The sequence below is a fragment of the Nannobrachium achirus genome (genome assembly GCF_963921795.1).
Source record: "Nannobrachium achirus genome assembly, chromosome: 19".
Taxonomy (NCBI): domain Eukaryota; kingdom Metazoa; phylum Chordata; class Actinopteri; order Myctophiformes; family Myctophidae; genus Nannobrachium; species Nannobrachium achirus.
Genome location: NC_137826.1, coordinates 7,110,505 through 7,137,586, shown reverse-complemented (window position 1 = coordinate 7,137,586; position 27,082 = coordinate 7,110,505). Strand labels below are relative to the sequence as shown.

The 27,082-nt window shown below is 44.1% G+C and overlaps 1 protein-coding gene across 1 annotated transcript; it reads left to right on the top strand.

Moving 5' to 3' along the window:
- Positions 1–13,002: 13,002 nt before the first annotated feature.
- Positions 13,003–26,557, top strand: ca4c (carbonic anhydrase IV c; the record flags this gene model as incomplete). Its single annotated transcript, XM_080748740.1, has 8 exons — positions 13,003–13,054; positions 17,393–17,440; positions 19,523–19,687; positions 21,133–21,278; positions 23,503–23,595; positions 24,243–24,309; positions 25,409–25,572; positions 26,372–26,557. 8 exons carry the CDS (start codon positions 13,003–13,005, stop codon positions 26,555–26,557), a joined length of 921 nt encoding a protein of 306 aa, XP_080604866.1.
- Positions 26,558–27,082: the final 525 nt, after the last annotated feature.

The window sequence follows — 27,082 nt, the reverse complement described above, 5'->3', positions numbered from 1 at the left end:
TCACCACCGCGGAGAATAGACTTTCAACAGCGCAAAACGACCTTTGGTTTGGTGAGTAGTGAAACGGTTTTGTTTATTTTGACTGATGTTGAGCGCTCGGAGGGGCCGACAATCTCGAGTCCAGGCGTTTCCCGACGGGTCTGTCAGAGCGTCTCCGGGAGGAGACGCGATGGACCAGAGCTACCGCGGAAGTAGCTTACTGCCCCCTGTCTGCCCGGCAGATGATTGTTCTTCAGCAGAACTCCGTGAGCGAATACTTTCTTTTACAAATATGATGCACTGTGTTAAAGATGACGATAAGAGAGTCCACAGAGATGACAATCACTACATTTCAGGCCATATGCTGGCCTGGATAACTAAACTGAGCGTGATTTAAGGGCTATATTTCAGGAAACAAGACTGTCATTCGCAATGCATTCTGGGAGTGTAGTTTCCGCAATTTTAAAAATAATGATGTAGGCCTACACAGTCTTGTACCCTGCCCTTTTTTTCAGCTTTCGAATTAATCTTTGCATTCAAAAAAATGAGAATATTGTCATGATTCCTCTCCAGCCGAGGTGGCTTTGTCCAAGGCTTAAAAACGTTTAAATAAATACTTTATGAAATGTCTATGCAAGAAATGAATGGAGAAAACGCTTCCGACACCAAAGTGAGGACGGGGTGGGGCTTCAACTGCGATGCTCTATAGCCTGGCGCTGCCAGCCTCTTTCACACACTTCCACCGCCTGCCTGCCTGCCTGCCTGCCGGCCTGAATTATCTTGGTTCCAGGCACGTGCACACATACTGTATGTACATCAAAGTGGGCCTTTTATCCGTCTGTAAAAAGACCCCTCTCCAGACCATGAATGCAGTTTTTACTATGGTGAAAGATATACAAATGCCCTCTTTCCGTGAAGAGAATTGCCTTTTCCAAACTCTCCTGAACTTGAATGCAGCATCCTATGTTGAAAGAATTGTCCTCTTTGTGTAGAACTATGTCGTTACGCCACATCTCCAGAATTTAGTTCAGTGTGGTATCACGCACCGAAAATAGCTGACCTCCAAGCTCACAACGCGTCGCAGCGCGATGCGTTGTGAGCTTGGAGGTCTACTATTTTCCACCAAAAGGCCCTTTTAGAAATTTCAGCCCCTGCCTCTCTAACACTCTCTGCAAGTGCCTGCTTGGTTCTGTGACAGGAAGTGCTGACTGGACCCGACTCGACTTCTTCTAAAAAGGGGGAGATCAATGATACGATTCAACAACAGAAACACAATGACATGAAAAACATGGAAAAACTACATGTGTGCCTCCACTGCTCAGTGCTGTTTAAAGTACTTCCTACAATGTGATGTCCTCGGTTTCAGTTACATAATAGTGTCATTTGGAATAGAATAGACATATGGGGACTGATGGGGAGCCCACATTGACGCTCATGACGTGGCATTTTTCACTGAGGGAACTAAAATGGACTTAAAAACTGTTTATAATTTTGAAATATATCATTTGATAACATCTCACTTAAGTCTGCCTCTGCAGCTTGTGTCAAAGTTATTCACAGACAATTTGATGTGTTCTCATGTTTTGCTAGCTAACTGTGTGTGTGTGTGTGTGCGTGCGTGCGTGCGTGCGTGCGTGCGTGCATGTGTAGGCCTATGTCTCTGACAGACAGACAGACAGACAGACAGACAAACAGACAAGACAGACAAACAAAGCTGAACCATTTGCTATTGCCATTTGAACTCTATTTTCAAAAGGCAATTTGGTCATAAAAATGTCATATTGTTACACTTTTGATTACCCGTAATTATATAATATATAATTTAAATATTTAGACTCACCTAGGGTCTGCCCTCTAGAGCAGGGCTACTCAACTTAAGATGGTTCAAGGGTCACTCAGCAAAATACCAAAAGTCCAAGGGCCGCAAGCTATTTTGTACGTTTAGAGAATGATTTTGAAACACATTACATGACTAGTCTAAAAATCAAGGAAACACAAAAAGTATGGTCCTATTTTGGACTATAGAGAATGATTTTATAACACACTACATGACTAGTCTAAACATCAAGGAAACACACAGATAACACAACAGCCAAGGCCAAACCTCATTGAACAAAACAATTGTATGCCAATTGCATTGTTTCTCTATTTGACTTGCAATTGTGACTGTGACGGTCCCCTCACTATGAGGACTGTAGGTTATGTATGTTAGGATAGGTTGCACTCGTTGGTTATGATTTGTCTATTTGCTTTGTGGTAATTTCTGTTCTCCTGTTTTCTAAAGGACTGGGGAGCAGAGACTGATTGATTGGCCATCAGGCAGATTGGCGTGCACCTGGGCCCGGTGCACACCCTATAAAAGCCTGCCTCCCCAGTCCTCTTCCAGTTCTGCTCCACTCACTGCTTGTCTGTTCTCCTCTCCCCCTGTTCCTTTTGCACTCTTTTCAACACTTTGGCTAACACATAAGACACTGCACGACTCATGCATCCATACAGCATTCCACTACTGACTTGACTGATTACACATCTCATCTCTTTAGGTTTGGTTCAATTATTTGATTTAAGTCTTTAATAAATATTATTTAAACTTTGTTTGTCTGCGTCTCCCCCTTTTTGTTGTGGTCTCTGGCACCCCTAGGCCAAGATCATAACAAGTGGGGGCTCGTCTCGTGCTAAACTTTGATTTTGATTTGGGGCGTCGGTTAATTGCTCGTTGGTCTGTAGTTTGATGAATTGGAGTGAGGTCGTTTGGGAATCATGCCTGGGGATTCCCTTGTTCTGTTTGATCAACGGTCCGGTGAGTACAGAAAGCGCTGCTACAGTATGCTTTTTGGTCTGGACTTTTAAGTGGGAGATGCAGTTAACATTTTGGGTTAACTTTAATGAGTTGTTGGTTAAAGTTTGATAAAGTATTTGCTTAAGTTATAGTATTTGGTTAAGTTGGTATAGTGGGGAGGATTTTTTCCTGGTTTTCGGCTGTTAAGTTAAAGGGTTCCTGGCTGGTTTTGTATTCAAAGTTTGGTTTGCCAGCTGGGGGACTGTTAAATTTCACATTAGCCAGGATGGTTACTCTAGAGGAGTTCATAGACTCTTTCTCAGAGGAGCTGATAGGTAGTATAGGTAATTTGTTAAATAGGTTCGCTTGGTGTTTTTGTCAGTCGGCATTGTTTTTATTGTTAAATACATTTTTGCCCATTTTCTGTATTATGGTTCTGCTCTGTGTCAATATTGGCTAGTCACGTCAGTCGATGGTAACAAAAAGGACTTGGCGTTCTTGCTAAGTAATGCAAGTGGCTAAACAGTACTCCGGTCAATGTTAAGACTGAGGGTGTTCCTAAATGAATACATCTCCAACAGGTGGCAGGAAAAACTGAGTTGATTTGGTCGGTGGTTTGTAGCATGATGGTTACACAAAGCAGGGTCAGACAGAGGTTGGTTCCTCAGACGGTTGGTTCCTCAGACGGTTGGTTCCTCCAGACGGATGTGGTCCACCAGACGGATGCGGTCCACCAGACGGTGCGACCCTCCAGACGGTGCGACCCTCCAGACGGTGCGGTCCACCAGACGGGTGGTCCACCAGACGAGTGGTCCACCAGATGAGTGGTCCACCAGACTGAAGCTGGGAGGGGTTATGGGTGGCCGTAGTTCTGGCCCGTCTCAGAGAGGCGGCGCTGAGGCGCATCGGTTGCAGGCTCGGTGCACTTCCCCCCAGCAGGCCCTGCTAAAATGGCTGCACAGAGACTCATACAAACCCTGTACCAGGACACCATATTGATGCCACCATTCAACACCATTCACCGTTCAAACAAGGTGAGATGAAGTCTTATTTTAACACAAGTATGCGTATGGCTATTATAGAGATGGCCAAAGAAGAATTGTGGAGCGTGCTTGTGTAGAGTAAGTTAAGTGTACCAGCTTATGTATTGACCAGAGCATGAATTGCGGGTTGTTAAAGTTACCGTTTCGGGCAGAAAATGTGATTTGGTGCCAGCAGCGTTTTTGCTGAAAAGATTAGGTTGGCTGACAAAAGTGCTCACCAAAATATGTAGTCGGGGAGCAAACAGTGTTTTTTTCCCAAGAAGTGGGATTGATATGGTTAAAATATGGGGGTTTAATCATATGGAAATTGCAAGATGTAACTCAACTGGTGGGTGACATGGGTGCGTTTGTTTTAATGTACAGTAAAACAACGTGGCATAGTTCTTCTTTTTTGCCATGAGAGAACATGTTTTGTGCACGGCTGAAAATGGCTGCCCATAGGGTTAAGCTATGATAATTGGTCAGCTGTTTTGGGTGAAAGGCGGGTCCGTATGTGAGTACGATAAGTCCTGTTGGTGTAATTGGATATATAGTTTACATCACTGCTGATCCTATAGTGTGTAGTCCCGTAAATGTTTGCATGACCTGGGTTGCTTCTGTACCTAAGATGTCTCCTGTTTTCTTTTTCTCCATTGTAGGCCAAGCTGTTTTTGGTCTCTTAAATTGCTCCTGCATGCGAGGTTGCTGAGATTGTGGGCAGGATGGTGTGGTGAGGTGGAGTTAAGGTTAAAGTAGAGATTGGGTGGTATTTTGGTATACAGGTGCGATTTGTTAGTATGCTATTTGCTAATAATTTGACCATTCCCGACGTTCGAGAGGGCGTTGTTTTACTAAAAACTATTCTGGAGGATTTCTCATTCCCCTCCTGTGTTAGGTGCTGCATGGGTGCCTCCTGCACCTAGGGTGTTGGCCCCTGCAGGGTTAACATTGAGGAAAAAATAAGTTATGTTGCAAGCTAAGTTACAAGCTGATCAGGAAAAAGTGAGGCTAGATACTCAATAGGCAATTGAAAAACTGACACTTAAAAACTGAAGTGGACACTGAAACTAAATTGCAGGTACAGCAGCACAGATTGGGTGTTATACCGATCTTTGTGTGTTAAGGCATTAATTTGTGAAATGGGTATACAGCCCATCCACCGGGCTGAACGGCTGGGAGGTGGGGACAGAGGTATCCAGAGTTCTCCACCAGGCACGTCAGTTTTCGAGGTGGGGAAATGCTTTGACATGTTCGGGGTGGGCTTCGTTATACTTACTTATAACCCCACTTTGATGTATGGATTTCGGGTGGGCTTAACCCTACTTTGATTTCTGAATTTCTACAGGGACCAAGCCAGACGTGGTTGGACTTGGTACTCTTTGTTGGGCATGATGCGATGCCTGAATTTCTACAGGGTCCATGCCAGACGTGGTTGGTACTCTTTGTTGGGCATGATGCGATGCCTTAATTTCTTTGTTGGGCATGATGCGATGCCTTATTTTCTTTGTTGGGCATGATGCGATGCCTGAATTTCTACAGGGGCCAGGCCAGATTTGGGTGGTACTCTTTAAAATAAATAATGTAAAGTAATGGAGATAGGCTCCAGTGGCCCTCTTGGCCAGTCATGCAGCCCTTAGATGCATCAGTTGCTGGGGTGGTGGCTGGTGATAGGGGGGTTAGACATTGGAGGGACAGTTTTTGTGGCCTGTTATCTGTTGTTTCTACTGATCAGTGACCTGTTTTGTGTTCTCCCTATACAGTGCTCAAACATGAGGTTCGTGGCCTTGTGCAGTGGACGTTCTCTCTGGGGTCCTGCTGTGGTCTTTAAGCTCTTAAATGCTTCTTGCTTTTGTATCCAGTTGCTGGGATGAAGGCCTATGACAGGGCGGGAGGTTGGCCATTGGTAGAGTGGGTATAGGTAGTATACGGTAGGTTGTAAATTTAGTATTCATATTTAGTATTTAATATTTAAAGCTTGTTCCGGTGATCCCTTTGGGACCCCGTCTTTATGGGGGGGGGTGTGACGGTCCCCTCACTATGAGGACTGTAGGTTATGTATGTTAGGATAGGTTGCACTCGTTGGTTATGATTTGTCTATTTGCTTTGTGGTAATTTCTGTTCTCCTGTTTTCTAAAGGACTGGGGAGCAGAGACTGATTGATTGGCCATCAGGCAGATTGGCGTGCACCTGGGCCCGGTGCACACCCTATAAAAGCCTGCCTCCCCAGTCCTCTTCCAGTTCTGCTCCACTCACTGCTTGTCTGTTCTCCTCTCCCCCTGTTCCTTTTGCACTCTTTTCAACACTTTGGCTAACACATAAGACACTGCACGACTCATGCATCCATACAGCATTCCACTACTGACTTGACTGATTACACATCTCATCTCTTTAGGTTTGGTTCAATTATTTGATTTAAGTCTTTAATAAATATTATTTAAACTTTGTTTGTCTGCGTCTCCCCCTTTTTGTTGTGGTCTCTGGCACCCCTAGGCCAAAATCATAACATGACTGCCAGAAAATAATACTCCTAAAACCCAAAGAAGTTCAATCAGAGTTAAATTAAGACCCTTAGGATTTTACAGTGTAGTGACAGACCATAGGCGATTCTAGCCTCTTCTAGCAGGGGGTGCAAGACAGGCTGGGTTCCTCATGCACGCACGCTTGCACGTGCAAAAATGTGTGGGTTTTGTACGGTTTATCCTGTTGTTTTAAGTTCGGGTTTCTAAGGTTTATTTTCTACCTACTTACACAATATAAACTGTGATGGAGCCAGAGTGTGGTATGGCAGCAGTTTATCCCTGGAGGGAGAGGGTGCATCCAAACAGTCAGAGGCAGATGCATTGACCCCCATTCACTACCATGTTAAGAGAATCACCCGGAAGAGGTGTTAGGTCTGTGACCTAAGACACATTATGCCTTTGTGGGGTCACAAGCTCAAGGGTTCAATATTGGTCCATGGTTCAGCACTGCTGTACTCTAACCTGGGTTAGAGCCAGCCTACTCCCTCCGTTCCGCGATTTGTTTTGTCTCTCCGCATCACAGTCTGGAAATGATTCAGTTGACTCGTATTTCTGAACATCAGTTGTGACGTAGGCGACGTCGTTGCTGATTGGATGTTGTTCCAACGAATGAGAGAAGGGTTAGGGTAGCTATGTCATCAGTCAGCCAGTACACTGGTGTATTTGTCCCGCCCCTCAGCACAGACCAATCGAAAGCCGCAGTGGTGTTCCAGACGCTTTCTATGTCCCACCACCCCAGGGAGATACGAGGCTTTCCAGGCTGTGATGCGGAGAGACAAAACAAATCGCAGAACGGAGCGACATATAGCTGTACTCTCACCCGGCAGTGATACGTATCCAATGGGACAGACCTAAACGCAGGAAGAACGTCACTTTGTTGACACTCACATTAGCTGCTCAAGTGTGAAGGTTCAAAGGTAAGGGAGTAATGCTGCTATAGGCAGAGGCATTTAGGCATGTAGACCCAGTGAGGGAGGTCCAGCAGTAGAATTGACCTCTGACCTTTGCACTTGGTTGTGTCCGCTGCTGTGACAGCAACAGACTGTGTTGGGGTAGCTCTGATAGACAAACAACTCCTAGATATTCTCTAACATCATGCTCTGGCTTCACTGTGATGGCACACTAACAGAATCCCCTTTATGCCCATATATGGAGTTCCCTGATGTCATCAATATTGAGCCCATATCTAACAGGACTTCATATATGGGAATGCCCATATATGGAGGCCACATCGACCACATACCACATTAACAGAATCCATATATGGCCAAGACAGCCCATATCTGTGTGGCTGGTTCTACGGACAGGGATATCCATGTATGGGCATAAAAGGGTATGATGTCAGATGGCATATAGACATCAAATGACTTTCACATAACGAATAACCGAGTAAGCATATTTGGGGTCTCACAGCATATCTCCATATACAGTACATGGATCTCCATATATGGGTACCAGGGGTCTCCATATATTGGAAACTGGTCCAATTTACATCACTGGCCAGATGGCAAAGAATTGGCGAGACCTGAGGCGTCATACTAGTAGTGAGAACTATTGCATTTAATTTTCAATACAACTTCAGGATACACCAGAGTGATACATAGAGTAGGGGCTACAGCTGTTAAAAAAGAAAGAAACAAAAACATCATTCACTTTTAATATAATTTATCAATTATTAATCTTCTCTCACTTCAGAGAAGTCAGAATGGCCTTCTGGAAAAAAAACAACTTGCTTTAGACCCACACCACAGACATGTCAAACAGGATGTTATAGAGCTATAGCTCTTTCTATAGCGACGATCAGGTGGTTCAGTGGTTTTACTGAGAAAGAGGCTCAGTGGAGGCTTGACTGACGACAAACTACATCTAAAGAGGAAGATGTTTAATCTACTGTCACACTTCTATTGTATTTAGACAGTAGCACATCTGAGAAAGAGACAGTGTAGGAGAGACAAACAGTAGGACATCTGAGAGACAGACAGACAGTAACACAGCTGAGAGAGACAGTGTAGGAAAGACAGACAGTAGGACATCTGAGAGACAGACAGGCAGTTGTATAGTCTCCTGGTTTGTGTGCTGAACAACAAGATGGAGAAACAGGTCCAGATGCTGTTGTTTTTCTGTGGTGTTTTTATGAGCTCTGTCCACACTCTGAAATGGACCAATGTACCTGTGGACCTGGGACAAGACACCATCCTCAACTGTTCTCTGGATGAACATGATGTCTTCTGGAACATGAAGTTACCGGGTGGAGAGACTGTTAAGATCCTGAGAACATTCAGTAAAAGATATGAACGAGTTGAATATTACAATGAGACTTTCAAAGACAGGTACTCTCTGAAGCGAGGGAACCGTCTCTTCATTCACAAGGTGACTGTGGAAGACAGATTGTTTTACTGCACCAGAGCATACGACACCTCCTTTTTCAATGAAATCCTCCATCTCGTCTCTGGTAAGCATGACACGCTTACTGACTTTTGAAAGATTTGAACTTTTCTGAATTAACTAGAACTAATAATTGTACTCAATACTGTAAACGTCACCCCTGACAAATACAGTGTGAGGAACATTATGAATAGGTTGTCATGATCTATTACCTTTGTTATTTATTTTATTGTGTTGTGACATTTGTTTCCTGGTTTCTGTGTTGAACTTACAGCTGTGTTCCGTTTAGAGAGGTAGCCTACTTTACTCCTGCACACTATGACACAGGGATCATTGTTGACTGCCAAAGATTCTGCAAATTGTGTTTTTTTTTTCAGTGACAACATTGTGTTGGGAGGACATTGACGTTGTTTTTTTTTTTTGCTGATGTCTAATGTTGGAACAGCACCTTTAGTGCTTCATCATGGCTTCCTGTGTGTTTTACGCAGTGGTGGTCCTGAATGGAATGTAGGAGGCAGGGCTGTGGGGAGTCGAGTACAGCAATGTATTTATAGTCCATAGAACGACACCACTCACTTCAAACTGGGTTTGATTTTTTGTTTGTTTGTTCTTAAGCTGCCAAGCCGCCAACCTGTCAGTCGTGTAAAGAGATTGGGGCGGCATAGCTCAGGGGTAGAGAAACTGGTATTAGAGCACGAAGGGTATAAATCCCGAAGGGTTCCCAGTTCGAATCCGGGCTCCCCCTGAGTTAATGTCGAAGGGTCCTTGGGCAAGACTCTGAACCCTAATTGCCTCCGGTGAGTAGGTTGGTGCCTTGCATGGCTTCCTCCGCCACCGGTGTATGAATGTGTGTGTGAATGGGTGAATGTAATGCACAATCTATGTAAAGCGCTTTGGATTAAAAGCGCTATATAAATGCACCATTTACCATTTACCATTTATTGCAGAGTTGCCCACCTGTCAGAAGTGTATAGAGACTGCCAGTGACCGTCCTTCCAGTTTGTGGCCCAACGCTCCGCTCACCATCGTGTCTCTGGTTCTCAACGTCATTGTGATCACAGCTCTAATAGGTCTGTACAACGTATATACAAGGTCACAGGTCATTAGCGTTCAGATTTAATCTAATAAGCAAACTGTTAAATGTGGATTCAAGTTAAAGTTTCTGAAATTGTCACTTTAAAAACAGTATTTTCATGAACTAGGCTATTTTAACACTTCTGGTGTAAGCCAGCAGAGGCGCTAGTTAGAGCTAGAAATGATGATCATTAATTCACCCTTTGTACACAAAATGTAACATTTTAACAAATGCTGCTGAGATGTTTCTGGTGTAGGACGTGAGGATAAAGGACTATAATATAAGTGATCAACAGTCACATTAATGTGATCATTAATATGTGTCTGTCTGTTTGATGTGTTTGAAGGTTTTTGTTATTCAGTCAGAAACCCCTCCCCCTCTGGAAACCCCTCCCCCCCTGGAAACCTCTCCCCCTCTGGAAACCCCTCCCCCCATGGAAACCCCTCCCCCACTGATGTAAGTACAAACATGTTATTATAGCCTACAGATATTTTAACACTCTTACATTAACACTCATACACCTGTTATTAAACAACCCTGTATGAACATACACATGTTGTATATCATCACTGTCGGGCAGAAACCTTGTATCTCCAAGTTTCAAGTTTGTAAGTTTTTTTCACCAAAGCCCTGCTTCATCATACAAGGCTGTCGCACAAATGTAGTGAAAATAGCCGATCTACAAGCACACAACGCCTCGCACCGCGAGGCGTTGTGTGCTTGTAGATCTGCTATTTTCACTACAGTTTAGTTCATTTTTAAAATAATAAATACAAAATGAACGGTCCTGGACATACAAGGTTTCCACCCAACAACGACGATATGATATATTATATTATACTGTATATTAATGTTGTTCTCAGGCAGACTATGAGAACGATCCTCCTGGCTCCTCCTACCAGTTAGACTCCGCCTACCAGACTCTCAACCCACACACCATGGATGACAACACAACCTACTCTACTGTTACACCTACACACATGTAATACACACAACACACGGTTGGGGGTTCAAACCCTGCCTGGGATTGACGTCAGCAAGGGCATGCAGTTGCAACGGGTTCCGGGGCGCCAAATCAAATGGGTTCAGATCTCTGAGCCAAGTCTCCTGAAGAGGCTCGTCTGAGGCCTGTCCTGGACAGGTGTCACTGGACGTTATTAATATTGAGCTAGAACCAAAACTCTTCTTATTAGGCCTATACCCGATTGGATAAAAAAATTGCGAGATAAAGTTTCTGGACCTTGGGTTCCTACAAGCCAATCGCCCTTTCATGGAAAAAGACAGGGAAACCAAGCATCGCTCAGTGGTTTAAGGAACTGTCTTTGTGCCTTCTATTAGAAAGAAATCACATACACTCTCAAAAACAAACAAGAGCTATTTGAGAAAATATGGGGGAACTTTATCCAGTATGTCAAGGGCAATGATCTCTCTTATTTAATGGAGGAACCAGGTGTGGGGTAGCTGCATTTCCTCTTCAGTCATTTGTCCGGCCTTACGGCATAGGACTCTGGGTGTAAATAGTGTAAATAGTATATGTGCTCTTTGTATAATAATTATTTAATACTCTTATGTGTCGTGTTAGTGTCAGGTTTTTTGTTTTTTTTCCTGTATGTTGTATTTTCTTTTTTGCTTGTTCCGTCTGTATGTAGCATATTATTGTCCTGTATATGTTGTTTTGTATGTCTCTTTAAAAAATGAAAAACAAAAATAAACATATTGTTTAAAAAAAAAAAAAAAAAAAACATCATGTTAATTACATTCTTCCTGGCATTGTATTCTGGGCAAAGGTTGTCAAAATGTAGAGCTTGCAGACCAGCTATTTGTGTTATTGTACAAAAAAGTATACGTAGGGCTTAACTTGTTAATACATTTATTTTTCTTCTTCAGGTTCAAGGTTCACTAAAACAATGTTTCTTTCTCAAAGTGTGGTCCAGGGACCCTCATGGATCCTCAGAGGTCTGTAACAGAACCTTAATGTTTATAGGTGTACTTTAACTCTGGCCATGTAACAGAACCTTAATGTTTATTGCGACCACAGATCGCAAGTTTAGTATGTAAACAGTCACAGTCTGTCTGTACCAATATGTACAGTATGTCTGACGTCGACTGTCACACCTGACATTGTGGTTCTATGGGTTTGTCGCTCTGACATCACTGTGATGTCAGGTGAACCACTCTTAACAGAATGGGTTTGCAGCTCTGAAACATCACGCTCTGGCTTCACTGTGATGTCACACTAACAGAATCCCTTTTATGCCCATATATGGAGTTCCCTGATGTCATCAATATTAAGCCCATGACTTCATATGGGAATGCCCATATATGGAGGCCACATCGGCCACATACCACACTAACAGCTGGTTCTACAGACAGGGATCTCCATGTATGGGCATAAAGGGGTATGAAGTCAGATGTCATAGGCATCATAGGACTTTCACATAATGAATAACTGAGTAAGCATGTTTGGGCTCTCACAACATATCTCCATATACAGTACATGGATCTCCATATATGGGTACTAGGCGATTCCATATATGGGTAACTGGTCCGATATACATCACTGGCCAGATGGCCAAGAATTGGCGCAACCTTGAGGTCTCCCTTGAGGAGACATGTATTGTGAAGGTGTGAACCGGTGAGCCGGAAGGGTGTGCGACTCAGTTGAAACTGTTGTGTGTACGTGCAGGTTGGAACGAGAGAGAGACGACAATAAATATATCTTGTGAACCAACAAAGTTGTCTTATTCAAGTAACAGCCCTGAGGCGTCTTACTAGTGTCAGATGTCATAGACGTCATAGGACTGCATGTTTGGGGTCTCACAGCACATCTCCATATACAGTACTTGGATCTCCATATATGGGTACCAGGGGTCTCCATATATGGGTAACGATATACATCATTGGCCAGATGGCCAAGACATGGCCAACTGCTTGTCGCCCATAGGCGTCTTACTGGTTGATAGAAAATAAGTCATTTTTTGGGGTGAACTACTCCTTTAACATCAGAAATTCACATTTAAAACAAATGTTAATATTTATTAAACGTATTAAATTAAAGTGTTGATCGAATGCTATTGTGTTGCTGAATTTGTGAATACATATGGCTATAGACTCCCCCCCACTAACTCTATCACATGCACAGACACTCAGCCTGTGTGCAGCTGGCTCTGCCCTCACTCAGGTGTTTGTGTCCAGTATGTGAGGTTGTACGTGGAGACGCTGGTGTTCTTGGTGTGTGCTTGAACAATGGGCTTCTCTCTCTACCTGACTCTGCTTTCTGTCCTCCACCAAGGCACAGGTAAGATATGGACACTATTAGACAGTTAACGTTACTAATGTAGTAATAGTCTCACTCTGACGTTCTGATAAGTGCAATGTAAGGGTGGTTAATGTGGTGGGATCGTTCTAGTTATGTTTAGCTACTGTATTTAGAAAACCACAAAGCACAAAGTCGGGGGTAAAATAAATACTGCTACTATCAACTGCCAGTAAATAACACCACTGCTACTAACTATCACAACTGCTACTAGATAATACAACTACTGCTAAATAATAACACTGCTACTAAATAACACAACTGCCACTAAATAACACAACTACTAACTGCTACTAACTATTGCTACTGTCCTAGTTGTTGGGTGAAAACCTCATAATCTCCAAAACCGTTCCTTTTTATTATTATTTTTTTTAAATAAATATTCAAATAGTGAAAATATTCTGCGCTTGTAAATCTGCTATTTTCACTACTTTTGTGAGACACTCTTGTATGATGAAGAAGGGCATTAATTTACAAAAAGAAAAAAGTTTAAACATGGAGATACAAGGTTTCTTTCCGAAGGCAACATAAATAATACCACTATTAATAACTAACATCACTGCTAAATACCACTGCTACTAACTACTAGCACTACTGCTACTACAAGTGCACTCACGCGCACACTCACACACTCACACACACACACACACACACACACACACACACACACACACACACACACACACACACACGCGCACACACACACACACACACACACTTGAACCTGGGCCAGTTGCAGGAAGGCCCGCAGCAAGCATTGTATGTGGCATGTGAGCCACCAGGGTGCCTTGATTATGTCCTTTTGATTGTGACTTTTTTGGACGGACGGACAGACAGACAGTTTAGAAACTGATGACAAAACTGCTCTGCGGTATTGTTAGAACTTCTCAGTCTTTCTGACGGTGAAGTCTGGTGACTTATTATGGTTAGGTCGAGGTGTGAGGTTTGATCCTGGTACTGTAGTTACAGCTACACAGTCGAATTCTCAGTGTAAATTAACCAACTCTGCGCGAGAGTTCAAAAGATAATCAAATGGATTTGAGTTTGTACACTCTCAGAGTTATATTAACATTCAGGGCTGTGTTTTAATTGTCTACCAGCTCTTATGACTTAATTTAAAGGCCTGCATGTCCATACTGTCTCCGATCACCGAATTTTTTGTCAGAGAGTTCCGACTTTCCGTTGTGCAACTTTCCAAACTCGGGGTAATGCTTTTCAGAAGATGCAAGTGACGTCATTTTGTAGTTGAACCAGACCTTTCCGACGAAAGGTTTGGTGCTCGGAGACAGTATGGACAGGCCTTTAAGTTAAGGCATAAGAGCTGGTACTTAAGACAATCAAAATAGAGCTCTCAGGATACTATAGTCTCCTGTGGATAAAATCTCACAGGTTTGGACGTCTTTGTCTTTGACACTTTCCTATGGGTACACTGCTCAGTCCAGGGCAGGTGCACAGGCCGAGATGATGCCTCTACTTGTGCATTGTTCTCTCCCAGCACAAAAACATTGTCCCCTTCTCAAAGAGAACCATTGTTGGTGGTTGTGTTCTTAATCTCTGTTCTTGTTTTTTTGGATAAATGGCCCTCTTTAAGACAGTTTATTCCCACCACAGAGTCTGGTATCTGAGTATCTCTCAACAATACAATATGACAAGAACGCATTCAATGCTTTGACTTGACCCGCCGCACCTGTCCATAGCTGGAGATTAGCGCAGTGTTTCTAAACCAGCGGACTGGGACCCAAGCATGGGTCATGAGATGTATTGACAGGGTCCTTGATCAAAGGACAAAATAAATAAATTGCGTGTGTGTGTGTGTGTGTGTGTGTGTGTGTGTGTGTGTGTGTGTGTGTGAGTGAGTTGCTCGCGGGCATGCGCTTGTTTCTGTATATATTGTTGCTGTCAGGCAGAAACCTTATCCATAATTTCAAAATGTCCTTTTTCCCCATTAATGAATGCCCTACATTTCATCATACAAGAGTGTCGCACATAAAGTAGTGAAAATAGCAGATCTAAAAGCTCTGTTTTTAAAATAATAATGAAAAAAGGGAACGCTAAACTGAACACATCATAGGAACATGACAGCAACAAATGCTTAACTCTCAAATACCTGGAACGCGCCCGAGTCGCGTTAGATTTGAACCACTTTAACCATTATTTTATGCTTTAACTATTGAAAAATAGCAGATATACAAGCTCACAGCGCGGCACCGAGTGCCGCGCTGCGAGCTTGTAGATCTGCTATTTTTGAAAAATCGTGAAAATGTGTGCAAGTCTTTGAATATTTCAATAATTGTAGGCCTAAATGGGTTAACCTACTATGACTTGTGGCTTCTGACAGCTAAACGCAAAGAATTTGAATGATCACTTTCGATGACAATTCACCTTTGAGACATTTCAGAGGGTCTATAATGTGTCAGGTTGCCTGAGGGCTTCATGAGGTTGGTTCATGTTACTCATTGGCAGTTAAGAGTCCCATGATGACTTAACCTTCCCTTTGGCCTCCACGCTGAATGTGTCCATCTCAGCAGTGTCTTAGCATCCAACGGGATGGTTATGCATGGGGAGAGGTCATCTGTTTGTGTGTGCGTGTGTGTGTGCGTGCGTGTGTGCGTGAGAGAGAGAGAGAGGGAGAGAGAGTGAGTGAGTTGCTCGCGTGCATGCGCTTGTTTCTGTGTTTTTAACTTTGTGTGCATTATTTGTTTCTTGACCAATTTGCATCTCATTCATACTGACTTTACTCATTAAGTCTCTGGTTAATAAACTGCTCCAGCAACACTCAGCTCCCCAGTTTTTGAGCGGTGGTCACACCGTCTCCATAGCGTGGCCGTGTGTGTATCCGTGCGTGTGTGTGTGTGTGTCTGTGTGTCTGTAGCCTCTGGTGTATGTAGCCTCAGTACCCTGGGTGACCAGAGAGGTGCTGTTGAGTCTAGCCTGGCCTGTGCATCAACACACACACACACACACACACACACACACACACACACACACACACACACACACACACACACACACACACACACACACACACACACACACACACACAGGGGAGGGGGGGGGGGGGGGGTTGGTGGGTAAACCACCGCTCAGTTCACACGGGTGTGATTTTACTTTTGTTTTGATAAACTTTAGAGGAGCCAAATTAGTTTAACCCTTTAACCCTTCTCACAATCTAGTTGTTATGTCAATTAACCCTCCTGACTAAGGTTTGTGTTGCCACGGCTGTTCACCAGCTCAGTGTCCTTATGGTTATACAGTAGTGTCTTAAAAAATCACACCCGTGTGAACTGAGCGGTGGTCGTGGAGGCTGCACGTGCGTCCATGCGTGCGTGCATGTGTGTGTGAGTGTGAGTGTGCCTGGCCTGAACAACAGCGCCCCTCCCTTAACATGTGTGGTCAGAAAAGGTATTACAGGCTACATACAGACTCAGGCTACATACAGACATACACGCACACCCACACACACGGCCCCGTATAGGAGACGGTGTGACCACCGCTCAAAAAATGGAAAAAAAAATGGGACCCAATGTCTCCCGGCTTGGCCCTCGGTATCAAGGGTTGGATTGGGGGTAAGTACTCGCGATATACTAGCGCCATGTCCACGGGACGTACATCAAGCTGCCTCACACTACAGACACTGGAGATAGGCTCCTGACCTATGGACCAATAGGCTCCGCCACTTGATTCTGTTGTACCCTAAACTGGCTAACCAGCTGGTGAGGAGCCCCCACTTGGGAGGACGTAGTACGTCTGCCGCCACCCTCCACCAGACAATAAAACTGCAAAGGCCATCTTAGACCAGGGTTTGTAATGTGACACTTAATAATTATCCAGTGTATGTGTGTGCACGTGCGCGCACATACAATATATGTGTTTGTAGGTCGGATGATCAGCGTGCAGACTTGAGGGGAAACAGAGCGTGAATAATTACGTTAATAACCTCACAGACCAGGCTAGTTTGGTTCAAGGTGGAGCTGTTCTAAAGAGCACAATGTGTCATTTTGAAAGTGGGTGTGTGTGTGAGTGAGTGAATGCATGTGGATTCGCGTGCACGCGTCTACCTATTTGTGCGCATGCGTTGGGGTGTGTGTGTGTGTGTGTGTGTGTGTGTGTGTGTGTGTGTGTGTGTGTGTGTGTGTGTGTGTGTGTGTGTGTGTGTGTGTGTGTGTGCACTGTGCACGTCCTGTCTTGCTGTAGCCTGGTTAATAAACCAGACTGCACAACACCACCCCCTGTTGGTAGTGGTGACATGCAGTGAGGAATTAGTATGAGCAACCAGGCTAGTCTTGCTGACCCCAGTGCTGTTATGTTGGTTCCTCCCAGGCCAGTGGTGTTACCAGGACCAGTACTCCTGTGACGACAAATGCAGAGGTAAGAAGAGGCATCACACACCCACCAAAACCTGTACTTTACAGGAAATGGGGAAGAATAATCTGTGTTCCTCATGGATCCAATGCATTTATCATTGAGTCACAAGATCGTGTTAATACTTTTGGTTAAATATTTATAAAAAACAATGACAGACTTACTGTAACCACTTTCAACCTGGAGTCCCTATTTTTGGCTGTGGGTTAGGGTAAGTACAGTACTGTATATCAAGAAGGCCGATGCACACCTCAAAGGTTAGTGACGATACGATACGATACAACTTTATTGTCAGCTTGCACTGAAATTCTTTTTGCGTCACATGACATCACCGTTCAAGGTACAGACAAGACAGATAAAATACAATACGAAACGAAAGACATCACAGAGACAAACAAGGAACAAAAAAAGAACATGTCCAGTGGTTCAACGATTCTGGTTCAGAAGCAGAACAGACTGATGTACAAAAGAGTTCTTTAGTCTGTTCTTCTTATACTTTGGGACTCTGAACCGCCTCATGGAGGGCAATAGTTGATATTCCTCATTTAAAACATGCAAGGGGTCAGAGGAGATACTCTTTGCCAGTCTAAGCATACTCTTGGTCTGGGGCCTGGGCATCTTTAAAGGAATGTAACACGACCTCCACCGGCCTACCAATAATCTTAGCACAGATCTTAATTTGGCTATACAGTTTGTTCTTATACACTAAAGATAGGCTGTTATACCAGGCCGTGCTACAGTACAACATCACAGTTTGAACCACAGATGTATAGAAGAGAGATAAGATCTGACTGCTAGCACCGAAAGATCTAAGTCGGCACAGGGAATACATGCGCTGCTGTATCCTCTTACAGATGTAGTCAATATGAGAGGACCAAGATAAGGTTGCGTCTATCATCACACCCAGATATTTATAAGATGGAACTTGCTCAATAGCTGAACCATGGATTGTCACCGGTCACCGGGGGCAGGGCCAAATATAATTTCCTCCGTTTTCTTGGTGTTGATAATCAGATTGTTTTTGTCACACCATTCAACAAGCCGATCAACGCAACACTGGTACTGTTTCGGGTCATCACTGTCAGTCATCAGAGATATTAACGTAGAATCATCTGAGTATTTCAGAAGAAACTCGTTGGACTCGCAGGTGTTACAGTCTGATGTGTAAAGAGTAAACAGTACTGGTGAGCTAATGCAACCTTGGGGAGCACCAACTCTGGTCCTGATGGGAGAGGAAAGTGTCTTATTTACCTTTACATACTGAATTCAGGTGCATATAGGATAACCAGGGGGGTCAGAATGTTCAGAAAGAGATCCATTATAGCAAATATGATGAAGGCTAACGACCAAAACGTTGATTTAATAAAGACCATGCTTTTTGCCAGTTCCAGACAGTGTGCGGGACCTTTTTCTTTTGATTTGATACCATAGATCCCTCTCTGGGCAATGCTATATGCTGCACACTCACAATCGCTTTGCGGGCCGCTCAGTCTGTAGGGCACTCACCCTTCAACCGCAAGGTCATGAGTTCAATCCCGGACACTGATTTGTGTTCAATCTGTGTTTTTAGATATTTTAGTATTTCAGCATGCTACAACTGGTCATATGATGCATTTTGCATCATATGACCTGGTCCTTTAAGTTGTGTTGTAAGTACTGGGAGCTGATCGTAGGTGTTCCACCTCATCGATTAAAGGTCTAGCGCATTGTGAAACGGGGATAGACTCCTAAACTCTGCCTGATGACGACAATAAGCCTCTCTGATGTTCTTACTATAGGTTTATGACCAACAGCATCCTTCTTGCCAGACCCATGAAATGGGTAGGCCTACATAAGCAAATGTCGGTCTGTCCGGGTTTTCTATATAAAGGGTATATATGATGATGACATGATGATGACATGCCTACAAAAGGCATGATGTCATAAATGATGATGACAGACAGGGGGTCTGGCACAACCAGGTTGACCTGGTCTAGTTTTCTTACAATAGAATAGAATAAAAAAGGAATGGTTATTGTCCACTGCCTTTGCCCTCACCGTGGCAGAGTCAGAATCACACAAGGTACATCCCCTCTTCCCTTCCTCTAGACCCCAAGCACTGGGCAGTCCAGTTCCCCAGCTGTGGCGGGTTACGCCAGTCACCGATCAACATCGTCACCAGCCAGGTGCACCCAAACAGCGCCTTGCCGCCCCTAGAGTTCACCGGCCACAACGACATACTCAACATCACAGTGGAGAACATGGGACACTCTGGTAAACCGAGAACTATAACGCTTTTGATCCCTTTCTCTGAACTTTAAATAAAGACCTGGAATTATTATACTTTAGCTATTGTAAAATAGTAGATGGCATACAAGCTCGCAGCATGGCACGAGTGCCGCACTGCAAGCTTGTAGATCTGCTATTTTTGAAAGATCTTGAAATTCTTTGCAAATCTTTGAATACATCTTTCTTTTTAAAAGCGAACATTTGAGTAACTCAAATATTTGCTTCTGGGGGTCGCTGGAACAACATATTTTTAGATGGGGGTCCGCGGACAAATACATGTAATTTTGGGGGTCCTTGACATTAAAAAGTTTGAGAACCACTGACATCAGAGTTCTCAACGGGCCTGAAAATTAAGGCCCGGCCCTTGGGTCGGCCCGAGGCCCTACCCGGCCTGACTAGTTAGCATACATGTTAGGCCCTACCCTACCCTAAATGTCGGGTCGGGTTTGGGTATGGTCGGGTTAGGGTATGGTCGGGTTCTCATTACTCTATCACAGAGTAATAGTAATAAAATAATAAAAAAATATATATTGAGGCCCTACCCGGCCTGACTAGTTAGCATACATTTTAGGCCCTACCCTACCCTAAATGTCGGGTCGGGTTCGGATATGGTCGGGCTCGGGCAGAATTTGAGAACTCTTAACTGACATACTGTAGAAACATACGTTTTTCAAAAACATCAGAAGGATTTAGGACATTTATAGAATCGGGTCAAAATATTCAGACTTGCACAGATTTTCACGATAAAAGAAAATAGCAGATCTACAAGCTCGCAGCGCGGCACCGAGTGCAGCACTGTGAGCTTGTATATCTGCTATTTTTCAATATTTAAAGCATAAAATAATGTTTAAAGAAATATTGTGTAATAATGCGTTCCAGGTCTAAATACATTATTATTCCTTGTTGCCATACTGAGCTTACTGTATAGCAGGGGTCTTCAACAGGGGGTCCGGGACCCCTAGGGGGTCCCCAGAGTTACTACAGGGGGTCCTCCAAATCTTTGTGTGATATAATTTTTTTTCTCCTGTTTTATATTAACCACTTGAACCCTAGCGTCCATATTCAGAGAACTTTAGCCTAAAATAGCAGATCTACAAGCTCACAACGCCTCGCGCTGCGAGGCGTTGAGAGCTTGTAGATCGGCTATTTTTGGCAAAGAGCTTTGGTGTAGAGGGGGAAAAGAGCAGACTAAGTCTAAGGTCAAGTTTATTAAGTATTGGCGGTTCAAGTGGTTGCATATCTGATAAAACAAATTGACATGAATCTGAAATACACTGATAATTGTGCTGTCAAACGATGAAACTATATGGAATCTGGGGGTCCCTGCTTCATCTCTCTCTCAACTAAGGGGTCCTTGGCCTGAAAACGTTGAAGACCCCTGCTGTATAGCATAGCATGTGATGAAGATGCCTTTGTCATGTTTCCTCCAGCCCACTTTGACCTGCCCACGTCCATCCGTCTGACAGGGGGGGCCCTCCCGGGTCACTACCAAGCCCTGCAGTTCCACTTCCACTGGGGCAGCGATGGGAGGCCCGGCTCGGAGCACACTATAGATGGGGAAAGGTTCCCCATGGAGGTAGGTCAGAGGGGCCAGGAAATCATATGGCAAATCAATCATAGATTTTGATTGACTTCATATTTTTGGATATTTTTCTAAAACGTTTTAAAGCATAAACTAAATGCGCAATAATGAAAATGTAAGGAGAAGAGAACAGGTGCGCTTCCTCTGATTGCTGCCACTGATTTCAAGTGGGTCTGTCTGCAGACCAAAGATTAGGGGGCGGATTGTGGGGGGGATGCTATTGGATAGTATGAGAATGAATCAATCCGCCCCCTGGAATCTCAATCCACCCCCTATGACGTTGCACGGACGGGGCAGAAATGAGCCCAGGGGGTCCCCGGACCCCCAAGAGAACCAGGGACCACCCTCCCCACCCCAAACCCGAGTTAAGACACCCATCTGGGCCACTTTCCACCCAGCACCACCCTCTTCACCTCCGTGATGGAGGGTGTGCTCACTTTGTGCGGGAGGATTTTTCAAAGGACAGGGGCAGGGGAGATTTGCCCAGGCTCTGGTACCTCCAGAGCACCAGGGCCGACTCTCCACACCCTCTAGCCCGACTCGGGGCTCCCTCCTCGGCCACTTTCCACCCAGAGCCGGCCTCTATACCTCTGTGATGGAGGAAGTTCCCACTTTGCTCAGGAGAGTTTTACAAAGGAAGGAAGGGGGGAGAGAGCCTGGGAGCCTGGAGCTCGGAGCTCCAGGGCCCAGGGGCCGGCCCCTCACTGCTCGAGGCCGACCTGGGGGCCTCGGCCTCGGCCGAGGGACCACCCACGGACCCCCTGGAGCCCGAAAAAAAAAAAAATCCATAGCGGATACCCAAGCTCGCCAAACGCTTTAGGCTCCTATTCTACCGCCCTTTGGGCCTCGCGCTCGAGCCTGGTACCGTTGGAACCGGCTCGCCGCCCCGCACACGATGGTGCCATCGCGGACCCCCAGGGCCGACGCCAGGCCCCGAAAACCGGGCCTGGCGACCTCCAGGGACCACCAGCGGGGGTCCCCGGAGGTCCCTGGCGGGCCTCCGAGCACCGCCGCCCGGGGACCACCACCAGGGACCCCCGCGGACCCCCAGGGCCGGCCCCAGGCCCCAAAAACCGGCCTGGGGACCACTTTTTCTTCTAAGTCCAGCTGGACTCGTCCGTGCAACGTCATAGGGGGTGGATTGAGATTCCAGGGGGCGGATTGATTCATTCTCATACTATCCAATAGCATCCCCCCCACAATCCGCCCCCTAATCTTTGGTCTGCAGACAGACCCGTCTCACTGATTTGGGCAGTGGGTGCTTAGCTCTGGGTATAACTGAACTCCAGTGATGGGCAGTAGCTACGTAGCTTAACTACATTTCTAAGTAGGGTAACAGAAACTAGCTACATTTCTCTGGGTATGCTATAGCTTGTAGTGTAGTTGAGCTATATTTAATCAAGAGTAACTATAATGTAGCTTACTACATTTTCCAAGTAGCTGGGCCATCACGGTCGGGATGAATACATAAATTAATAGAACAGTCATTACAATAGTGTCCCCCCAATAGTGAGGGGTATACATTTTATTTAAAGCCAGACAGAAGATTTCCAGTTTCAGTCTGTTTTATAATAAACATTTTTTTTGCGAGCATTTTATGCCTGTATGCCCATTTGTTTGGTGGAAAAAAGAAGAGCTATTTTTGTCCTGTAGTTGTAGTGTAACTTGCTACATTTCTCTGGGGATAGCTTGTAGTGTAGTTGAGCTATATTTAATCAAGAGTAACTAGTAGTGTAGCTCACTATATTTTCCAAGTAGCTTGCCCATCACTGCTGAACTCAAGGATCCACAGAAGTGGAAAAAGCAGCACACCAAAATGAAGTTGCAAGACAGGCTCAGATGCAGTGTTCCATTTTAATCTGAACGCTAATGAAAATGAAAGCTTTAGGATAAACAAATGTGCCTTTGTTTATTTTCAAAATAATAATACATAACCAAAGGATGCTTCTTGAAGTGTAATATCTTAATGATTTTCAATGTTTACCAGCAGGAGCGTGGTACGCAACTCAGTGGATCTTGCTCACTACAGTTGCTCAGCAGTGACAGTGGTCAAAAGTTCCTTTGTTCATCTTTACATGTCCATCATTACTGCAGAAATAGTCAGATATCACATCATTTGTTTGCATCATTGCATACATATTGTGTAGAAGTAGAAATGTACTTCACTACATTCTAATTGTCTCGTGCCCGTTTTTGTGATCTATCTTCTGTCTCACAGCTTCACATTGTCCATATTAAGGAGCCCTACGGGTCCCTGGGAGAAGCAGAACATGACATGGCTGGGATAGCGCTGCTGGCCTTTCTGTTTGAGGTGGGCCAGCATTGTGTTCACAATGGGAGACCAAACCCCTCCAGATGGACATTCTTTTTTATCTAATCTAAACAGCAAAACAAAACACATGGAAAACCACATTCCCATCTTGTTTCAAATGTGTTTCAAATGTGATTTGTAAATTAACACATTTAGACCTGAGGCCGATTCTAAAAACTAAAACCTAACCTAAGGTTTCTGAAACAAAAAAGTAAAAATAAATAATGATATTGCTATATGTATGGCAAAGACTAATGAGACACAGAGGTGGCTCCCAGCTTCAAAGATATACAAACGTATAGGCCTACAGTAAGTAGCACCAGGTCTAAATGGCCTGGGTTAAGGAATAATATTCTATTGCTAACGCTACTGATATATTTGTCACTGTTGACTGTTAAGAGCCAGGCAAACTTTTTTTTGCTGCAGTGTCTTAATTTGAAAATGTACACGAGCATGTCCACAATACAAATCAATTACCTATTAATAAAGATTCTACCCCAAGTCTAAAAGGCTGTGTTCTTTTCCCCGATCAGCATAATCAGCTAATGATAACAAACTGAAAGATGGCGAATGGGTATAATAATAACGTGTGTCTATAGGCTCTGCAGTGGTTTGTTTCTCTAATGTCTGCTATGCTTTCCTCATAGGAGACAACAGAGGATAACCCTCATTTCAACACTGTGATAGCTGCTCTGGGGCGGGTTCAGAACAATGGTAAGAGACAAACTTACTCAACATACACCACACTACAAACGCATGGAACAGTGCCATCATTTGAATACTGATTTACTTAAAACAAAATATACAGTATATACAGTACTGTAATAATTCGCCTTTTAATTTTTTCCTGAGCAAGTGCATTTTTTTACCACATTTTTACCATAGGGGATAAATTGAATCTTGATCGTCAGGTAAAAATTTGTTTGAGACATGACATGACATTAAAGGGATATTTCACTTACCAAAAACTTTTGGTAATTGTATTGTCTAATCAGGCTTTTATGAACACCCTGAACAGTTTTTAATTTGCTTGATTCAATATTTAGATATTTGATGTAAATGTTACCAGGCCCTCCAGGCCCAGGGCCTCTCCCCACACACACCCATTGTAACTTCAAACTTCATTTTAACAATGATAGATTCATTAAAAACACCCATTATCTTTTCTGGTGACTCAGTTTACCCCCTAATACGTGAGCAGGCTGTGTTTTTTCGATAACCTTTTTCATTTATTTTTAATAATTATTTTTTGTATTTCATTTTTTCCATTTTCCCAAATAAATGAAAAACGTTATGGAAAAAATCAAACCTCGGTTCGAAGTGGAGCGGTGAATTTGAGCAGCTGTACCCTATGTGAGTGAGTGAGTGAGTGAGTAAACTGTGCCTGTGAGTGAGTGGTGAGTGTGCCTGGCCTGCACAAAACAGCGCCCCTCCTTTAACTAGTGTGTTGTGTGTGGCCACTCAAGGTATTGCCAGGCTACGGACACGGCCACCCAGCCACCCAGCCAGCCACCCACCCACATGCCCACGGACATACCTGTCTATTGGGAGCGCTTTCACCGCTCCAAAAACACAGCCTGCTCACGTATTAGGAGGGTAAAATAATAGGTGTTTTTAATGAATCTATCATGCTTAAAAAGGAGTTTGAAGTTACAATGGGTGTGTGTGGGGGGAAAAGCCCATAAGGTGTTTCCCTGTTGAAAGTTTAAGTTATATTGCTATTAACATAATCTACCATACAGATTGGACAAAATTACATTTTATTGATTAAATAATAGTGCTGCTTTAACTAGATAACAACCATGCTTCTCAGGCAGTACCACCGTCATCCCAAACTTTCGTCTCAGTGACATCATTCCGGACGCCAAAGACCTCCACAGTTACTACCGCTACGTGGGCTCCATGACCACCCCGGGCTGCGAGCAGGCGGTCGCTTGGACCGTGTTCCACAAGATGCTACCCATCAGCAGCAGACAGGTTCGTACGCTGCCGTTTTGTTCAAAGGTGGCCTCCTATGTTTTCACTGCATGTGGCATCATCTCTCCTTTTGTCCATCTATTATAGGCTACCTCTAGAAGCCAGTGGGTATCAATCTTGTGGGCTGGGGGCCCACAAGTGGGTTGTGAGGATGTTGCAAGTGGGCCCCAAAATAATTGGCAACAACACTTTGTATTTTTATTTTTTTCCTTAAAACATTGAAACATGTGCTTTCATTGTCATCCAGTAAATAGGAACTTAAAAGCATATTACGAACACAATCGATAGATTGATCATTAAATGTAGCAGCAAACTGCTTTAGACGTTTCAAGTGGGACCTTTAAAAAAGTTCATTAGTGGGACCTTTAAAAAAGTTCATTTGTTCAAAAAGGTCATTACCTCAATGTATTTGTGACAGATTTGTCATTACACCACATCTCCAACAAGGGTCATCTTCTTGCATGTTCCTTTTGATAGTTGTGTCTTGTAGTGTTTCTTTTGTTTGTTGTATCTCATCCAGTCTCTGATTTTGCCATGATAGAACCTGAAATGCTGCATGTGCGGACGCATAAAGATGGATTTATAAACTAGGTGATCTACAAGCTCACAACGAAAGCTATTTCATAGTACGATGGATGGAGTATATGAAGGACAACTTGTCAACTCAGTTCCTCTCCTTTTACTACAGTATGTGCATTCACTGTGCCATTCTCACTCCGTACTTCCATCCTCTCCTCCCCTCTTCCTCCCTTCCATCCATCCTCTCCTCTCTCCTTCCATCCTCTCCTCTCCTCTCCAGCTGGTTGCTGTGACTCAGCAGTGTCGTTTCTGGACGGGCCAGCGGATGACGGACATCTTCCGTCCTACGCAGCCTCTGGACGGCAGAGTGGTGTACCGGTCCGATGCCGGTGCGGTCCTGCCCGGACTCATTGGCCTGTTGCTGTGTGTTCAGTCAGTGCTGGGGTCTCTAGCACTGGGCCACTAAATGAGCCAATGAAAGACGCCCACAAGATATCATGTATCTGCAGGGGATCAACCAGCTAGTGTATGTGTGTGTATATATATATATGTCACAGTTAGTTTGAGATTCAGTTAGATTGAGAACAGGAGCGCTCGTTTTTGGGTGGAGCAGGCGCTGCCTCCTTCGGGGAACTAGGAATAATTTGACTGAGGTTAGGGTTAGGATTAGGGTTAGGTTTAGGCATAGTTTTACTGAGGTTATGGTTAGGCAAAGTTTTACTAAGGTTAGGTTTAGGCATAGTTTTACTGAGGTTAGGATTAGGGTTAGGCATAGTTTTACTAAGGTTAGGGTTAGGTTTAAGCATAGCAGCATTCACCAGGTTAGCATTCACCAGCGTGGGACTAATGCATGGGCTTCTTCCACATCCAGGTGAACTTATTCCACATCCAGGTGAACAAAAACAAGCGCTCCTTTCCCAATTTAACTGGTTTCTCAAACTAACTGTAACATATATATACTGTAGCAGTGGTTCACTTCACTTCATGACCT